This window comes from Lipotes vexillifer, unplaced genomic scaffold, assembly GCF_000442215.2.
Source record: "Lipotes vexillifer unplaced genomic scaffold, Lipotes_vexillifer_v1.1 scaffold1180, whole genome shotgun sequence".
NCBI classification, from domain to species: Eukaryota; Metazoa; Chordata; class Mammalia; order Artiodactyla; family Lipotidae; genus Lipotes; species Lipotes vexillifer.
In genome coordinates this window covers 1,164,430-1,184,524 of record NW_006771828.1, presented here as the reverse complement: position 1 = coordinate 1,184,524, position 20,095 = coordinate 1,164,430, and the positions used below count along the sequence as shown (strand labels likewise).

General features: G+C 42.3%; 1 protein-coding gene across 2 annotated transcripts in view; it reads right to left on the bottom strand.

The window, feature by feature from the left end:
• Positions 1-19,263, bottom strand: part of SMAP1 (small ArfGAP 1) — a 136,858-nt gene extending 117,595 nt beyond the window's left edge. For both annotated transcript variants that reach the window (XM_007447206.1, XM_007447204.1), the window contains exon 1: positions 19,037-19,263. In XM_007447206.1, coding sequence (XP_007447268.1) covers positions 19,037-19,154 — 118 coding nt within the window. In that variant the 5' untranslated portion in view covers positions 19,155-19,263. The remainder of the gene's footprint in view (positions 1-19,036) is intronic.
• Positions 19,264-20,095: the final 832 nt, after the last annotated feature.

Here is a 20,095-nt window from a genome sequence, read left to right as displayed (position 1 = left end):
CCGAAAAAAAAAAAAAAAAAACAGTGGCTTTTATAAATCTGACTAAACAAAGTTTTACATCAGCTAAAAAAGAAAAAGTTAGAAAAAGAAAAATATTGAGTGAGGTCTTATTTTCCAGAAAGAGAATCACCAAAGTCACAGAGACCCTCATCAAACACTTAACATACTGCATGAAATACTTCCAAGAACCACTGAGATAAATCAGCTTTTCAGATACTGCTTGTATCGTGGTTATTCAGTTTTCATAAATAATGTCTTAAACTGGCAGCACACGTCATTCTCGTGCCGAGCATGCTTCTCCCCCTCCTCGGACATTTATTCATTCAACAAATATTTACCAAGCACAACAAAAATCCCTGACTTCCTACACCCTAGAAAGGGAGACAAATATTAAACAAAATTAAGTACACAATGAGTGAGGACCTAACCTAACCTAGGAGCGGAGGCCAGGCCATATGCACATCTGGAAGCACACTCCAGGGAGAGAGAACATCAAGTGTGAAGGCACGACGACAGAAGCCTGGTTAGTAAGTAAGTTCAGGGGCAGGGAGGGCGGTGTGGACTGCTCTAAGGGCTTTGGCTTTTTACTCTGACAGACAAAAATGGAGGGTTTCCGGTACAGCAATGACATGATCTGACTACCTAACCTGACTTTTTAAAGATCATTCTGGCAGCTGGGTTAGAACCGGCCACAGAGGCGAGAATAAAGCTGGGAGACCAATTGGGAGACTACTGCAGTTCACATGGGGAAAATTCCAAAGTCTGGGGGCTGAGCAAAAGGGCACAGTAAGATGGGGAAGACTGTCCAAGGAGCAGGCCTGGAGGAGGAAGATGAAGAATTAAGTTAAGCCGTGTTAATTTCAAGCCGCTGGATGAACAACTCACCCAGTTGGAGTTCTGGGATGAGATCAAGTCTTTAGTCTGAAGATATGTATCAGGAAGTCATCCACTCACAGTCGATAATTAAAAGCAAGAGACTGTATGAGACTGGCAAGGAAGAGAATACAAACGGAAGCGAAGAGATCAAGAACTGAGTCCTGTGGGGGGGGCAAGCCTCCCTCTTCTTCTGATCAAACAAACAACAACAACGCTCAATGCTGTTTTACTTAGGTTAACTCTAGCTCCTTTTCTATCCCCTAATGATGGAAAGTCTTAAATACAGACAGCTCTGGGGTCAGGATTCATTAGCGCCTTATACAACGTCAATTTGTATGGCAATGAGCAGCCATGCCTTACGCACAAGAGGTGCTCAGAAAATACATGTGAAATGAGTACTTTTTTTAATACATCTCTATTAGAGTAAAATTGCGTCACAATACTGTGTTAGTTTCTGTTGTGCAACAAAGAGAACCAGCCATATGCATACATATATCCCCATATCCCCTCCCTCTTGCGTCTCCCTCCCACCCTCCCTATCCCACCCCTCTAGGTGGTCACAAAGCACTGAGCTGATCTCCCTGTGCGATGCGGCTGCTTCCCAATACTTCTTTAAGTAACCCCTGGATAAAATATAAGTTAGGGATCAGCATTAGAGGTTCTGGTGTATTTTCATGGTTTGTTGCCATTCATTGTGTTCTGAAAAAACAGGATAAGGAAAAAGAGAAATAAGTACCACACTCATCACTACATTTTCAAACACCTTCTTAACAACAGCTAGTCAGTACGTAAACAGCTCCATGATAATCCTTTTTCTGATCCAGCATCCTTAAATGAGTAGGGTCTACCATAAAGAGCCAACAGCTAATTTATTTACTCCCTAATCACTCTGTCTTTGTAATAATAGTTTATTTGAAGGGTTTTTTTTTTTTAACTTTTGTTCTCTTGGTATGTTTACACAGACTCCCAGCATGTTCAGAATAGTTGATAGGATGTTGAAAAACAGTTATTCGGTATGAGATTACATAAATGTCCAGATACATACTGTTAGTCAAGACTAGATGACTAATGTAGTCTTCTAACTGAAGAGAAAAAAAATGCACAGCAAGGTGAACTGAACATTTTTTAAGTCCAGAAGCGTCCTCCTTATTTGCTGATGGCTTGTTTGAGTTTATTCCTTAGGCACAAAAACTAGAATTTTTCCCTTTTATTATCAAAATTTTTCAAATACAGAAATACACAAAGAATAGTATAGTGAACACCCACATACCCACTGCCCAGATTCAACAATTGTTAATATTTTGCCATCTTCATCTTTTGTGTGTGTTGAAGTTTCTTAAAGTAATTTCAGACAAAAGACATCACCCCCCTAAATACTTCAGTATGAAGCTTTAAAAAATGTTTTTTCCCCATAACCACAATTACCACACCTACCAAATTAACAGTAAGTTCTCAATGTCCTCTAATACTCAGTACATATTCTACTTCCCAAAAATGTGCCTCCAAAAAATTTTTTTTTATAAAGGACTTTTTCAAAAAGTACAGTGCCTTTTAACTTTGAAGAGCCCCACTCCCAACTTTTTCCTTACCACTGACTTGGTAAAGAGATGTTAAACCCAGGCTTAACATAAATAATAATTACAACCTCTACTTTAAATATTTTCAGGGGACACACACATATATGAAATGTCTTCTGACCAGTATAATGCTCCTTACTTTGTGTGAATTCTAAAAGTAACTTGAATATAAACATTCAAGGTGTACCATAAAGATTAAAGCTCAGCTGAGTGGTACTGGTCTAAAGATCTATTACTCAGCTGTGGCGAATCAGTAAGTATTGTTTGGGACTGATACTCTCCCTCTATAAAAACTTTTAGACTAAAGGAATTTAGTACAGATCTGATGTGAATAAATAAGCTTATTCAATCTGAACATATAGTAACTTTAGCCGTTACATACTAAGTAATATATACATGTGTTTTATACATTCGTTTAAACGTATGAAAATATTTTTCCAGGTTTTTCCAATTACATTTATACCTCACAAGGTGTGGGCTGCAGACTATCACCATACTTCAAATACCTGATAACAGTTTCACTATGAAATTTAAGAAACTCAACGATTTTTTTGCCTTCTAGTATGCCTTGTAGCTTTTACCTGACGGCCGGACATGCTCTCCCGGGTAAAAGAAACTGCTGTAAATAGGCCTCGGCAATGTGGTGGTGAGGGGCTGGCGAGTGGAGCGTGCAATAGCCCTGTGACTAGGTTTCAGTTTGCCAGTGAGTCTCTGCCTCTGTACTGGGAACGTCACAAACCTTCTCCGTTTCTTCCCCCCCCCCCGCCCCGCCCCCTTCCTTCGGGTGGACAGGACGTCTAGATTAGGCAGGAGTTGGGATTTCCCTTCTAACACTCGAAAGGCTAGAGCTGCCTGGAGTTAGGTACTTCCTTCCCGGGGTCAGTTAAGCTCTATTTAAATAGTTTCTCCCGAGGGCCTACCTTGCTAAAAAGAACAGAATGCTCTGGTGCATTTCAAAATGGTTCCTTCTCCCCTCCTCCTGCCAGAAGCACTAGGAGCTTTTCTCCAGCATGCACTGCGCTGAGCCCCTTGAGGTTGAGCTCACAGACATAAGAGGCCCTCCTGAGCCCCCCCAGAGGGAGCCTCCAGCAGTTAATTCATCTATTGCGGTTTGCGTTTTCCCAGCTCAGTGCTGGTTCCCAGAGTTGTGATGGAAGTTGTGATTCTCTGTATTCACCTGTCTCTGCAATCTGGGTGACAGCAGCTTGCCCTGCGACCTCATTTTTCCGATAGACCTAAGAAGAGCTGTTGATTGTTCAGCCTGCTCAGCTTTTCCTTGTTGTTAGGACGGAGCGACACCTGAACCTCCTTCCAGTCTCGAAGCTACACCCAAATCCGGAAGTCCCCTCCACTATTTTTTGAAAACTAGAAAAACATTTATTTTAGGTAAAAACCCACTCACTGTTTCCTGTTGTTTACAGGCATACTTTAACAAATAAGTTAAAAACAATCAGAAGTGTAACTGCCTAAATGTGGGACAAGAGATAAAAGCCCAATAAAGAAGGCAACCACCTGATAGCCTTGCCTTATCTACGGAAGTCAAACCGCTGTCTCCACTAAAAAACTCCAAATAACTAATTTTCAGTCAATAATGAGAGGGAAAACTGCTTCTGTACAATAGTTGAGCACAATTTCCACAGGGAAAAAATATTTATTTGAATGTGACAATACGGGGGAAGTAATAGCAGCAACAGACTAGTGACCTTTACATATAAAAATAATAATTTAACGGAAACAGAAGAGGAAACCACGTTACAAAGAAGAGAAAGTATCTGTATCAAATATTTCAACAGAATTTATCTTTTTCTTTTACTTCCTATAATAACCACAAAAAGTTAACTCTTCTGAAGTAATCAATTACATCAATAAACATGTTAAAATAAATACAATTCAGAAAAGTTTCACAATAAAACTTTGCCAAAATCAGGAGGAAGAAGCAATTTTCTTACATCTGAAACCTTGGACAATTCTCTTAAAAAGTAATTGGGAGGAAAAAGAAAGCAAAAAGTATTTTTTGCTTTATTTTTAAAATTCAGCTATAAAGGGCACTTTAAAACTGTGCGTCTATGACAATCTCCTCAGCATTTATATCAATATGTTAACAAGACTGCCATGTCTTTTTAAATGTGTGTTGCAAAATGTCTCCCTCTGGCACCCAAGCTTTCATTCCCACATCTGAATTACTCTGAAATCCTTCCAGGTGGGAACAGAGAGCATCAGTACAGCTTTCTTACTGAATTACGAAATAAAATACGATGAAATGAGATACAATAAAACAAAATATGAAATGAAACAAATACAGATTGTCAACCTTCCTACCACTAGATTACAATCCACCCCCCACCACTCCTTCCCCTGGAAACCAGGAGTCCTTTAAGCCTCGCCTCAGGGGGCTCCAAGGAAGCTTAGCCCACCTTCCTTCCTGCTGCAGGTCCCAGGAAGGATCCAGCAGGTGGAAACAAGAAGTCGGCAGGAAGCAGACATGGAAAGGGCTCCAGCAGGGCATCTGAAGTGGTTAAAGCAGTTTCTTAAAATCCCTCATGGTCTACTCCAGCACACCAAGACAAACATCTCACATGAGAAGCAGCACAATGGCCTGGAGGGTCTCGTCAGAGTTCAGTCAGAATCCTGGCACCAAAGCAACTCTGACCAAGTTAAAGTCTCAGGGTTCCCATCTCTAATGTGGGAATTCTTATGCCCTTGGGATTGCTGTGGAATAGCACAAAGTACTTATATGAAAGCAGGAAAAGACACTGTTCATGGGAGAGAGAACTGACATGGCTAAGTGCTCTGGTCAAGCACAGTAACAGCACAATTTTGCACCTCGAGAGAAGGTACCGTGTTTGATTCCTCTTTAAATACCTAGTAAAATGGATGTGGTTGAAGTGTTCAGTGAAGTTGTACACAGGACTGCACCTGCTTTCTCTTTATCTTCAAAATTCACTCTGGCAGACAACAGATCTCTTAATCTCTTAAGAATTAAGAGATTTCAGGAACCTGACTTTAATTACACACATTTCAGTTTATCTCCAATCACACTCCTTTCTACTGCTGTTCAAAAAGCAAGGTTGTTTGTGGATTCACATCCAACATTTACTGACTACTTATATATATCAGACTCTATAAATGCTTCATATGCATTATATCATGCAAAAACCATCATGGATAATCCTATCAACTTATCAACATGTTGATTAAGATTATACAAGTTTAATATGAAAATGGTATATAGGAAACATCACCATCAAGGAGAAACAATTGAGGAATACCCACCTATGCCCCACTCACCATCGGGAACGTGATATTTAACTTTAAGTAGAACAGTTTAAAATGCAGAAATTTTCCCTCTTCTTTCCTTTAATGAAAGTCTAACTCTTCTAACATACTGAGATTTTAGTTTTCATAAGAATAACTATACAGGGTTACAGACATAAAATCATACGCACTGTTCTTTGAGGGGGGTGTAAAGCACAGTTAAAGCTGATTTTGCAATCTAACCACCTATGTAAGACGTGACTTCTTCACACTCTTTTTTTTTTTTTTTTTTTTTTTTTTTTTTTTTTTTAAAGTAGCCATTCTAATGAGTGTGAGGCGGTATCTCACTTTGGTTTTAATTTGCCATCCTTGCTTTTTGTCCATGTTTTTTTTGTTATGCTTACTCCCTTTTATTTTTAACCTTTTTCTGTCATTTCTTTAGATGAAAGAAACATATCTTTGGTTTATTTTCTGGCCTGAGCGAACCCGTGTCCCCTGCATCGGCAGGCGGACTTTCAACCACTGCGCCACCAGGGAAGCCCTCTTCACACTCTTAAGACTGGCAGGTACAGCTCCCTATTATCAAGGTCATGCCCCATGGTCTGCCATCAAATGTAATGCACAATTCTGTTCGGAGATATCTATTCAAATTTATGTCTTACTATCATGAGCCCCGATACTGGAGTGGAGTACACTATCTCCATTGAGACAAAAAAATAGAATTTTACTCAACAGCAGCAAAGAATTATTAAGTAAAGCCATAAACTTAAGGAAAACCCCTCTGTGATTACAAACTCTAGATGCTGAAAGGGCATATTAATAGAGCAATAACTTATCTTTGCAGAGTACAACAGAAAGCCATTAAAATCAGGGAATCTATGATAGGGGAATTCCTTATATGTACAACCACATAACAAGTAAATTTTAATTTTTTCAACAAATTTCAAGAAACTGCAGCAGACACACAACAAATAAAGACACAATCCAACTTAACTACCTTCTGGAGAAGGAAAAGATATGTAGGCATAGACCTGCCTTCAAGTGCTTTACTAAGCTGGGAGGGAACCTAAGCAACTGAAGACTCCCAAGGGTCCCAGGTTGCTTATTATGATTTGAATTTCCTTCAAATAATGATTTCCAAGTCTTAGGAAGCAGGCCACTGGTCTCACCACAGATAAATTCCAACATCACAGAATGAAAACACCGTAGAGCTCCTCAGAGTTCACAGTACTAAGTGGCATTCTTTTGGTGAATATTACTGGGCGATCTTATCTATACACTGTATTTGCATTACATCCCTACAGATTATCAGAGTGCCTAATAGAAAATCCTGCACCCTAGGGGCACCAACAAACTGACGTTCTAAAGGCACCATAAGGAACTTCAGAGCCGTGTATGAATAACACGACTTCCCGAGAAAAAACAAAAGGTTAAACCAATAATTTCCGACGGGGGAGGGGCACCAATCAAGGATCCTTTACCCTTTAAGCCAGGATCAAGAAGAGTACTACTGGGCTTCCCTGGTGGCGCAGTGGTTGAGAGTCAGCCTGCGGAGGCAGGGGACACGGATTCGTGCCCCGGTCCGGGAAGATCCCACATGCCGTGGAGCAGCTGAGCCCACGAGCCATGGCCACTGAGCCTGCGCGTCCGGAGCCTGTGCTCCGCAACGGGAGAAGCCACAACAGTGAGAGGCCCACGTACCGCAAAAGAAAAGAAAGAGTACTACTTTTGCAAAATCTTTACTCAGACCATGGAAGAGGAAAATTACTTCAAGAGTGTATATGTTGTACAGACTTAAATAAAGTAATTTAGAACCTGCTATATAATCTACAGCAATTGTTATACCACCAAATGAATAAAATAATATATGGTACAGCACTTTACTTTTGAAAAGTAAAATGAGCTACCGTCCCTCACCCCCAATCCCTGGCAACCCCTGATCTATTTTCTATAAGTTTTACCTTTCTAGAAGTCCATATAATTGGAATCATATATAATGGAGTCTTTTGTGTATGGATTCCTCACTAAGCATAACGTTTTTAAGATCAATCCACATTACTAACTGTATCACTAGTTTGTTTCTTTATATTGCAAAGTATTATTTCATTGTATGGATGTACCATAGTATGTTTATGCATTTATCAACTGATGGACATTTGGATTGTTTCCAGTGTTTGGCTATTATGAATTAAAGCTATTAACATTCTAGTACAAATTTTTTCTTATTCTAAATAAGAGTCCTTATCAGATATAATATTTTCTGCAGTTTATGATTTTCTCTTTCATTTTAACAATGTCCTTTTTTTTTTTAAGGGAATTCCTTTATTTTTATTATTTATTTATTTATTTATTTATTTATTTTGGGCTGTGTTGGGTCTTTGTTTCTGTGCGAGGGCTTTCTCTAGTTGCAGCAAGTGGCGGCCACTCTTCATCACGGTACGCAGGCCTCTCACTATCGCGGCCTCTCTTGTTGCGGAGCACAGGCTCCAGACGCGCAGGCTTAGTCGGTGTGGCTCACGGGCCTAGTCGCTCCGCAGCATGTGGGATCTTCCCAGACCAGGGCTCGAACCCGTGTCCCCTGCATTGGCAGGCAGATTCTCAACCACTGTGCCACCAGGGAAGTCCCTAACAGTGTCTTCTGAAAAGCAAAAGTTTTTAATTTTTATGGAGTTCATTTTCTCAATTCTATCTTTATGGATTGTGCTTTTGTATCCTATCCAAGAGATCTTTGCCTAACCCAAGATCTCAGCAACTTTTATTGCTCCTTTCAAGTTAATTTTCAAGCACAGTATGAGTTAAAGGTCGAGGAATATTCTGTTGTTGTATAAAAGATTATCCACTCCCTACTGAATTTACCTTGGCAATTCTGTTAAAAATCAGCTGACCTTATATGTGACTCTATTTCTTGACTATTGTGTTCCATTGATCTATGTCTTTCCTTAGAGCAATACCACTGTCTTGATTACAGTAGTTTTATATATATTTTTTAAATTTATTTATTTATTTTTGGCTGTGTTGGGTCTTCGTTGCTGCGTGCGGGCTTTCTCTAGTTGCAGCGAGCAGGGGCAACTCTCCGTTGAGGTGTGCGGGCTTCTCACTGCAGTGGCTTCTCTTGTTGCAGAGCACGGGCTCTAGGTGCGCGGGCTTCAGTAGTTGTGGCATGTGAGTTCAGTAGTTGTGGCTCACGGGCTCTAGAGCGCAGGCTCAGTACTTGTGGCACACGGGCTTAGTTGCTCCACGGCATGTGGGATCTTCCCGGACCAGGGCTCGAACCCGTGTCCCCTGCATTGGCAGGCGGATTCTTACCAACTGTGCCACCACGGAAGCCCAGTAGCTTTATATTAATTGTTGAAGACAGGTTGTGTAAGAAACCCAATGTTCTTTTGCTTTTTCAAAATTGTTCAGATTTGGGGGTCTCCTTTGCATTTCATTATAAATTTTAGAATCAACTTATCAACTTCTACCAAAAAAGCCTTCTAAGATTTTTACTGGGATCATACTGAATCTACAGATTAATGTGGAGAGAACTAAAATCTTAAAAAGATTGTGTCTTCTAATCCATAAACATGGTACATCTCTCCATTTCTTTAGGTATTCTTTAATTTCTCTCAGCAATCTGTGGTAGTTTTCAGCATAAAAGTCTTGCATATATTTTGTTAAATTTATCACTAAGTTTTCATATTTTTTTACAATTGCAAATGGTAAGTTTTATTTCAACTTACCATCTGTTTGTTGCTGGTATATAGAAATAGTTAATTTTTCTATAATCACCTTGATTCCTACAACCTTGATAACTCAATTACTGGTTCTAATACCTTTTTTATAAATTTCTAAGGATTTTCTACATAAATGGTCATGTTGCAAAGAGTTTGTTAAATGACTCTTGTGTGCATATGAGATTTTAAGAATAATTTCTGTGAGAATGGCTAATTTAAACTGTACTCACTTCACCACCCTATGCCCTCTTAAGTACATCCAGAGCAGGACCTATTATAAAAATCTAGGTTCAATATACAACTTTATCACAAATTCACTTGTGGTAAGCAGAATAATGGCCCCAAAGATGTCCAATACCTGGGTCTGTAAATATGTCACCTTCCACGGCAAAAGAAACTTTGCAGGAATAATTAAGGACACTGCTGTTCTCCTAAATTATCTAGGTAAAGTCACGCGATAGTGTTCTCCTGAATTATCTAGGTAAAGTCAATGTAATCACAGCAATGACGGAAGCAGAGAGGCAGAGAGAAAGGATCTGAAGATGACACCCTGAAGATGGAGGAAAGGCGTGAGGAGGCAAACATCTCAGGTGGCCTCCAGAAGCTGGAAAAGATAGAAAAACAGATTCTCCCCTACAGCCTCCAGAAGAAACACCTTTGATTTTAGCTCAGTAAGACTCATTCTGGACTCTAACCTCCAGAACTATAAGATGATAAATTTGTGTTGCTTTAAGTCACTAAGTTTGTGATAATTTGTAATATCAGCAACAGGAAATTAATATACCAGGAATGATCATTTCACTTCAATAAACACACTTCTGATAGTTTTTTGGCACCGTGAACCATCACCACCCTACACTAAAAGCAACTTTCAAGAGTAGAAATGCATGAACTAAAAATAAAATCTAGACCGTATTACTCAGCCAAAAGAAGAATGAAATACTGCCACTTGCAGCAACATGGATGGACCTAGAGATTACACTTAGTGAAGTGAGTCAGACAAGGACAAATATATAACATCACTTATATGGGGAATCTGAAAAATAAAAAACACAAATTGGGAATTTCCTGGTGGTCCAGTGGTTAGGACTCGCGCTTTCAGTGCCCAGAACACAGTTTCAATCCCTGGTTGGGGACCTAAGATCCAACAAGCTGTGCGGTGCGGCCAAAAAATAAAATAATAACTAAAAAATAAGAAGTAGCACAAATGAATCTATATACAAAACAGAAACAGACTCAGAAACACAGAAAACAAGCATATGGTCACTAAAGGGTGGGGGAGGGACAAGTTAGAATTATGGGATTAACAGATACAAACCACTTTATATAAAATGGATAAGCAACAAGGATTTACTGTATAGCACAAGAATTAAATTCAACAACTTGTAATAACCTATAATGGAAAATAATCTGAAAAAAATATACATATGTATAACTGAATCACTCTGCTGTACACCTGAAACTAACACAATACTGTAAACCAACTATACTTCAATTTTTTAAGAAAAAGTCCAGACTAAACCACAATTTTTTATAGATTTCCTTATATTGGAAGATAAAACTATCCTAAATACGATCTGCTACACAATTTTAAAAATTCCTTTTATTTTCTTTTTAAGTTTGAGTTCAAGATGATCATTGGTCCTTGAAATGCACTCTTTACAAAAGATCAACGGCAGACATCTGAAGGTCTGTCATCAATCACTCTTAGAAGCAATCACTTGGATCTCTTATAAAACGAAGACCAAAAGCTGCTGGGGAGAGGAGGATGTCGAAGAGAACAGAAGATTACTAGAAAGCTTATAATTCTCCCCTCTGGACCCTCAAAGTCCTCATGTTTACCACTCAAAATACATGTGAACAAGAAATTAGCACATATTTCCAACAACACCTCATCTAAAGCTCTGTTTTAAGTAAAATATTTTCAAAAAAATCATTTCTATATGATACTATAGGTAAATGCCATTCAGAGTTAACAGAACTCCACCTAACACCTTAGGCAAAAAATACTGACATTGATAAATGTACACAAGTAATTGAAAATGTAATATACCTATAGGTTTTTTTCTTTAAAATGATGAATGAAAGCATGTCTTGGCTTTAGTAATTGACTGGAAGAGGGGTTATTTCTTTGATTTTACTCTACTCCAAGAAAGCATTAAAATGAAAACGTTCCACACAACAGGACCTCTCAACCAGTGAGGAATATTCCTGTTAGTTACATGATATGCCTTGAGATAATTTAAACTAATACCAAGTAAATTTGCTCAGCAAGACCTAAGTCATCAGTGAAAAGTTTTTCAACAGTATAAAGGTTGGATCATGATCCAAAGTTCAATAAGACCCCAAACTATTTCATGCCCTCAATAATAATTATACACCCTCAATAATAGAATTTTTTTAATTAACAATAATAGTAAATACTGACATAGAAGTGACCACAGGTAGGGAATTCAGGAAATAACACAGACCATGAGGGAGATGAAATAAATCTTTGCAGTAAGGCTCAATAAGGACAGGTTCACCAAGCAAGTTAGAGGCAAAGCTTGTTAAGACTCACACCTGGCTTTACTAAACACTGTCCACATTTGCATACATTTGGCAATAATCTCTCTGAGAAATACCTTAAGTCAGCTTGAAGGTGGTAATCTCTTCCCCAGAATAACCTCTTCTATCAAGAATTTCAACTACAAAAGCATATGTTTTCTTTCAAGCAGGGAACATGCAGTTAACAACATACACTCTGGAGCTAGATCTCCTGGGTTCAAAATCTTGACTCTACAGTCCAGATTCCCACCTCTATGTCATCCCAGTAAAGTCGGAATTTCCCCTAACGCTCACACCTGCTCCTCTGGGCTGCACCCCCAGGCTGGGCTCTAGACCAAACTGAGATAAGCTGAGACGCCAACATGGTCTCTTAACATACTGGAGGAAAATACACACTATCAACTATGTTGGGAGGTTCCCAAGACCACCCTCAGGTTTGGTAATTCACTAAGAGGATTCACAAGACTCTACATACAGTTGTATTCATGGCTGTGATTTATTACAGCAGAAGGCCACCAAGCGTGCTGGCAAAAGGAAAAGGTACAAGGAGCGAAGTCGCGGAGAAATCGGGCACAGACGTGCAGGTGTCCCCTTCCAGTGGAGCTGCACTGAATATGCTTCTCAGCAATGAGTTCTCACAACAGGTGTGAAGTGTCACCAACCAGGGAAGCTCACTAGAGACTCCATGCCGAGGGGTTTTGCCCAGGGACTTGCCTACCACACATGCAATTTCCAGACTCCCAAAAGGAAGGCAGGTGTTCAGCATAAACCACACTATTTGTATGAAGAGTTTAGCCACAGTGACTGGCTTATCACTTAGGGTGGTGAGACCCTTCCCAAATCCAAACCCCCCCCACCCCCCGGCCTGATGCCAACCAGGCAGGGGTCGACCTTGCAATCAGTCCTGCTTCCAACAGACCAACAGATCCTTTAAAATGGACCTCATCTACCTGCTCCTTGATTCATTCCCAGCTCCTAGAAACGTGCTTGAAATATATGGTAGCCACCAAAAAAAATTTTAATGAAAAAATTCCTGGGACTTCCCTGGCAGTCCAATGATTAGGACTCCACGCTTCCACTGCAGGGGGCACGGGTTTGATCCTTGTTCGGGGAACTAAGACCCCACATGCTACACGGTGCAGAAAAAAAAAAAAAAAAAAACTTCCTGGCTCTACCACTTCCGAGCTGTATGACCTTGGGAAAGTTACTTAAGTTCTGTGTGCCTCAGTTTCCTCATTTGTAAGACAGAATAATATTACCTACCTCAAAAGATTGTTTTGAGGATTTATTATACATGTTAATTAATACGTGTAAAATATATGATCACACCAGTGCCTGGCAAGAAGGAAGCACTATATAATTTATTTGTATATATGTAATATTACTTGCTTTTTTTATTTGAACTTCCAACCTTACAGTTTTACCTTCTCCAAGTCACAGTGAGTTCTCCCCATATTAAATTTTTAATGAACCTATAATCTACAAATAGGTTAGTATTTAACTGATCATTGTTTCATATCTATTGAGATCCCTAACTACTTTCTGTGCCACATGCAAAACTTTTTAGCACGCTTGACAGTAACTGACATGATGCTTAATCTTTGCAGTGACCAGAAAATATTGGCTTACCAACAAAATTTAAGTCTGTTAAATCAACTCTTTAAAGTGGTCAGAGTGTAAGGCAGGCAACACTTTGGATAATAATTACAACTTAAACAAAATGGCCTCCAAGTTTCTTTGATCTTCTCCTATTGAGAAATAGAGAGAAAAATGAGTTGATTCTATCCAGGGAAAACACTAGCAGTAGCAGCAGCAGCAGGAGGAAAAGGCTTGAGTTTATAATGCAGTCAATATATAATTACAATATCAAATATCTGACTTTGCCTTATAGAAAGCATGGGTTCAAGTCTGTACAGGTCAGTAAGGGCAATATACGTATCTTGTACAGCAAGAATTAAGGAGATGTGAATTTACTTAATTAATGAAATCAAGTAGTGAAAGAACATTTTAATCTTAAAAAAAGAAAAAGACAAAGAAGTAGTATTGGGAGGAAAAAAGCAGGGGACCACATGCAGCCAAAGTTATGAACTGATGAGTCAGAGAGACCCGTGGTTTCCATCGCAGCTCCAACACCAGAACTCTGCACATAATCATCAGGGAAAACCTCAGGATCCACAGAATTATACGAACGGACCCGTAACACTGAAGTTTAGCATTCTGGGGGAACTTTTAGATTGGCAGGTCTCTTTAGATGAATTATAATCACAGACTTCTGTTTACATGAATTTATCCTACAAGCATCAACATCATCATAAACACCTCAAGGTGAACTTCACTTTTTAATAAGAATTACATTTTTTTTTTTTTTTTTTTTTTTTGCGGTACGCAGGCCTCTCACTGTCATGGCCTCTCCCGTTGCAGAGCACAGGCTCAGTGGCCATGGCTCACGGGCCCAGCCGCTCCGCAGCATGTGGGATCTTCCCGGACCGGGGCACAAACCCGTGTCTCCTGCATCGGCAGGCAGACTCTCAACCACTGCGCCACCAGGGAAGCCCTGAGAATTACTTTAAAATAGGTTTATATAAGAACTCTTAAGTATCAAACACAATGAAAAACGTTTCCCGTCCTCAGCTACCCACAGTGGACTCTAGGACTGGGCCTCACAATCTCCATTTCACGTTTCTAATTTGTGAAGAGGCTAGAAAGCTAAAAGCCTCCCTTGAAGGCAAGGGACTGGATATCAATGAGGTCGGCCAGTGGTCTGCACATGGAAGGCACAAGCGCAGCAGAGGCCATCTTTCTACAGTCAGGGCAACCGACAAAAACGTCTAACAGACACTGGCCGCAGCAGCCTCAGTCCTGGTTCTCCGATCAGTTCAGGGGAAGAAGCAGCAGGGCAGTGGTGGCAGGGGCAACAGCGTGTGCCCTTGAAACCAGAAGTCCAGTAGTGGCTCCCTGACTTTTGTTACTCCAGCCCTTTCAACGATGCTGTGGAGCAGCCTATTCCTTAATAGAAATTATACGGCAGCTACGGTGGTTCTGTTTCCTGCCCTGTGGTCTGACTTACGGTACATTCACATTAAGAGAGTTCAGGTCCTCTTACACTCTTGCCGGGACCACTGTTACAACCAGGTGACTTGCCAGCCAACTCTCACCACCCCAGCTCTTCCTCTGACCTGACACCACCAAATCTGAGCACACTTAAAAACACTTTACCTAAAAAAGGGTTGTACGGAAACCTCTCATGTAGTTTTATATACCTGCCTGTGCCCTTTAATTCCTTCTCCACCTGGTAGATGAAGTCCCACCCACGTTCAGAGCCGGATCAAAGGAGACTGCTTCTGGGAGTCTTTCCCAACGGGTTGGTCTTCATGCCCAAATGTGCACTCACGTCCGCACACCTGCCGCCTGCCCTCAGCTCCGTGCTCATTCACATCCACTCTTTCAAAAGATATTTGCTGAGTCGCATGAACTACTATACGTCACCCACTGTGCCAAGGGCTGGGCCTACAAGGCAAAACAAGACAGACGAGGTCTCTTCCCTCTTAAGCTATAACCCAACCCCTGATTTCCCAATAACTACCCAAATAATGTTTAATTACAATTGTGGTAAGTGTAATAAAGGACTCAGGGTGCGTCTTACATGTATAAGCGGAAGACTCGCCTAACGTGGGAAGATCAAGGAGAATCCTTTCCCTTAAAGAGACACTTAAGCAGAAACTGGAAGATAGGTAAACTGACCAGGTAAAAACTTGTTAGACAGCTTCCTAGGCAGAAGAAACATCATGTGCAAAGGGCCTGAGACAGCATTCTAGGAGCTGTGAAGACAACCAAGGCACAAAAGTCAGGATGCAAGGAGAAAAGCAGCCCAAAGTAAGTGGCGAGGGCGGCACTCCTCACAACCACTATTCTAACCCTGAGCACACTGGTTTGGAATTACTCATGCGCAAAAATGCAGCCCCCACTAAACAAGCTCCTTCAGGTCTTAGAAACATGCTCGGTCCTCTAATCGAATACAGCGCGCAGCAGTGTGTCCTCAAGTCAAGATGTCTGGAGTGAAGAAATGAGTGGGTGATCTGGGCCAAGAGCTTAACCTCTCCACACCAGGCAGTCTTTAGAGTTCAAACACCTTCTGCTTCTGACCCCCCAAAACTTAGACACATTTTCATGCCAACCCATACGTGCTCAGAATCACAGCTAGCATCAACCACAGACGAAACTTTAAACACTGAAAAGTAAACTAACTTTTAAGTCGGCAAGGGGCTGGCTCCAAATCCTCACAGCTCCGTGAAGCGCCACCAACCGGCAAGCAACAGAACTGCTTTCAAACTCCCACGGAGCCCCAAACGAGGCAGGGACAGGAAGGGCGGTACCACCTACCTGTCCTATTCTCCAGTCTCTCAACAGATTTGCTAAGAGTAGCACCAAGAGCAGGAAACTGGCACCTATGCCATCCTTTTCTCCTTCCTTACCTCCCAAATACTATCAAATGGGGAAGCACACACTGGTGACTCAGTAAGAAAATTCCACAACCCAAATGACAGACTTCTGCCGGTTAGTAGAAGGCAACAGATAGGGCGATCTCTAGCCCTAAACTTTAGCTCTGGTACAAAGAGCAGTGGAGGAAGCATTCTTTATAAGAAAGAAAATTGAATTAACTAGGAAGTAGCTTCAAAGTATATGAAAAGCTTGATGCAGTTTATTAGGCAGTGAGGAGAACATCAATTCATATATACAATATGGAACCGCTTTATAATAACTGAGCTGTAAAATAAGACCTTTAGCATGTCTTTTAAAAGTACATATATGGGCTTCCCTGGTGGTGCAGTGGTTGAGAGTCCGCCTGCCGATGCAGGGGGCGGGCTTCCCTGGTGGCACAGTGGTTGAGAATCTGCCTGCCAACGCAGGGGACACGGGTTGGAGCCCCGGTCTGGGAGGATCCCCGGTGCCGCGTAGCGGCTGGGCCCGTGACCGTGGCCGCTGAGCTTGCCCGTCCGGCAACGGGAAAGGCCACGACAGTGAGAGGCCCGCATATCGCAAAAAAAAAAAAAAAAAAAGTACATATAATCATAATTCCACTACCTACATTTACTGTGTCATCTGGCGTACATAATAATGGATCCAAAATCATGTAATAAGCCAAGAATTCCACTAAGGGAGCTCCCTAATGGAGCTGGATCATACCAAAGACTCAAAAACTTTACAAAATATATTTACTCATAGCAACTGCCCAATCACGTCATTTTTTTCAATTATGACAACTATGAAATCAAGTCTCATTCAACCAACAAGTGGTTTGAACTGTAATTTGTTTTCCCCTGAAGTATCAAGACAGTGAAATAATTTAGATCATTTTAACACTATTCTAGATTTATCAGCAATAGGAAAAAGTGGTGACCTTTCTAAATCATGACTGTGGTGGTCAAGCCTTTCACAGCACATCCTTGAGCACTTGGTACTACTCTCTTCTCTACCACTTCTCAAACACAAACCCACAAACAGAAGACCAAACAAAACCAAAATAAAAAAGACATCTATTCAATACATATCTGCTGACCTCAGTGGCAATCCAACTAGTGAGCAAAACTAACGCTCCCTATGCCTCCGGTCAGAAGAAGTAACGTTTTGGTCCTAATTTGAGAAGTACCTGATTTTCCTTCTCCCACCCCAAAAAGAGTAAATGGAAATGTCAACGTGTGGTAAATAATGGCTTTTTTTAAACCTATAAATTATTTTAGGAAGCATTAGTGAAAATCTGATTTTACAAAATACCTTTCGGCGGAAAGAAACTTGAACAAAAATTATTTTTGAATGATTTCTATACATAAAGGAAGGTAACTGCTGAAACTTATTCAATTTTTAATGAAGAGATGTAATGCTTACTAGCATCTCTATCTAACTATGCTACTTATTACTCAAAATGCATACTATAAAACCTCAGCTCCTTCCTTTTTCGGGCCTTTTAAAGGCCCATTTTCCAGGGTTTTACTAGTGCAGTGGTAAGTGAGCAACTGAGCCTCAGTACCGAACAGATTCCCCGAAAACCACACACATAATCAATATCAGGTAAACAAATACTAGTGCAATAGTCAGGCGTTTCCAACTCATCACCTGAGAGGTAAATATTAAGGTTGGTCCAATCGACCTACTATGATATTGAAAAGTGCTCATCAAATGGTCCAGTTATAGTCTGGCCACGGGACCTCCCAGTAGCCCAGGAGCTGTAGTAGAGGAACCTGCCGATGCGGTGTGGCTGTCTCATCAAACACTACCTGCCCACTGAGACGTGACTTATTTGTACACTATCGAGGAAGAACAGGAAAGCTTCAGGAAAGGTCTAGGTCAAACAGTGCAGAAATCTTAAATGACGTTCGCAAAGGCTGACTGCTGCTCTGGAGAACCCCCGATCTCTCACCAAACCAACCAAACCTACAAATAAGCAAGATTTTACTGCCAAGCCGTAGGACAGGTTTGTTTTTAAAAAAAACTCTGAAACATTTTTCCCGTGAGATTACTTATAAGACATTAAATATACATCACATCTCCAAAGCCAAAACATGCAGGCTAAAAATAGCGCCTCTATTTCAAAGGCTGAGGCAAAAGCCCTCCAACTGAAAAAACTAAAATTAGGTTCTTCTCGTCTCTGGATCTTGAAACTGCACCTTCAACGTTTAAGGGGCATACAAACCAGTGTCCACATATATACTCCCCCCAGCTAGGTGGTTGGGGAGAATCGAGTTAAAGGCTTCAGGAACCGAAGCCCAGCGTCCAAGAGACTCACATAACGAAATTCCTCCTGGTTCCGGCTAAAAGCCAGACTAGAACACACTACGGATGAATTCCGACCCTCATCGCCCGCCCCGGCTGCCGTACTCGGTGCGCTCCGACCACGGCACCGTCAGCCCTGCCCCGGGCGCCCAGCGCCGCAGCCCGAGCGCAGGACGCGGCCCGCCCGGCGGCCCCACCCGCGGAGGCACCTGCCCGGCCGCCCGCTCCGGCCGTGCCCGGGACGCCGGGGCGTCGCTGAGGGGCCCCGCCCCCGCCCCGAAGGCCACGCCGCGCTACCTTTAGCCTCGCAGTCGGCGCAGTACTTGTTGTCTTCCTCCCTCAGCAGCTTGGACAGGATGAGCTGGTGCTGCTCGTTCAGCTTCTGCGCCTTCTCCCGGCACGAGCGAGTCGCCATCGCGGCGGCGGGGCGGACGCGGGTGGGGGCCGCGCAGTTGGACACGCCGGGCGACGCCGGGGCCGCGAGAACTCGGCCGTGAAGCGGCGGCGGCGGCTGGAACAGGAGGAGGGGCGGCAGCAGCGACGACAGCGCCGACGTTAACCCGCCTCCTCACCCAGCCGGCTCCGCACCCACCGCCGAGCCGGCGAAGGGGAGGAGTCGGGGCCGAGGCTTCCGGGCCGCGCCGCCGGAAGGAAGGAATAGGCGCCGGCGCTCTGCGCATGCGCCGGGCCTCCCGGGAAACCGGTCGGCCGGGTGCTTCCGCTCCGGGCCTGCGCCCACGTTGTTCCGGGAAGACGCGGCACGCTGCCCGCGATGGGCTTCCCCGCCTTGCAGATACGGTTATCGCTGGGGGCCTCGGGTCTGACCCGCTTAAGGAAGACCTTTCCATGTGCTTCCTTGCCTCTGCTCTTGCGGCACGACATTGGAAAGGCAGAAATAATAAGTGATCGGGTGGATTCTTTCATGCATTCAACATTTCTTCACGGGCACTTTGGAAACAGGCACCGGCCTAGAAGCTAGAGACCCGCATGGAATCAAATAGACAAAACCGCCTCTTACATTGTGGGGGATGTGACGTTTATTGAGGGCCAGCGTTGATTGATGATCATTCTGTGCCGCGAACTGTTAAGTCGTCTAATCCTTTTAACAGCCCTCTTGATAGTGTTTTCCTCGTGGTGCAGATGAGGACCATAAGGCCCGGAGGAGTGAGGGCACGTGGCCAGGTTACGAGCTGCTTCTTGCAGGAGCTGAGGTTCAGACCCAAAGCAGTAAGGCCTTCCTCCCACAAGGAGGGGAGGGAGCGTGGCCGTGGAACCAAGGGCCCTGGGCCGTGTCTCTTTAAGGAGAAGCTGGATCAACAGTGACCTTTAGTGCAAGAAGAAGAACACTAGGGAAAG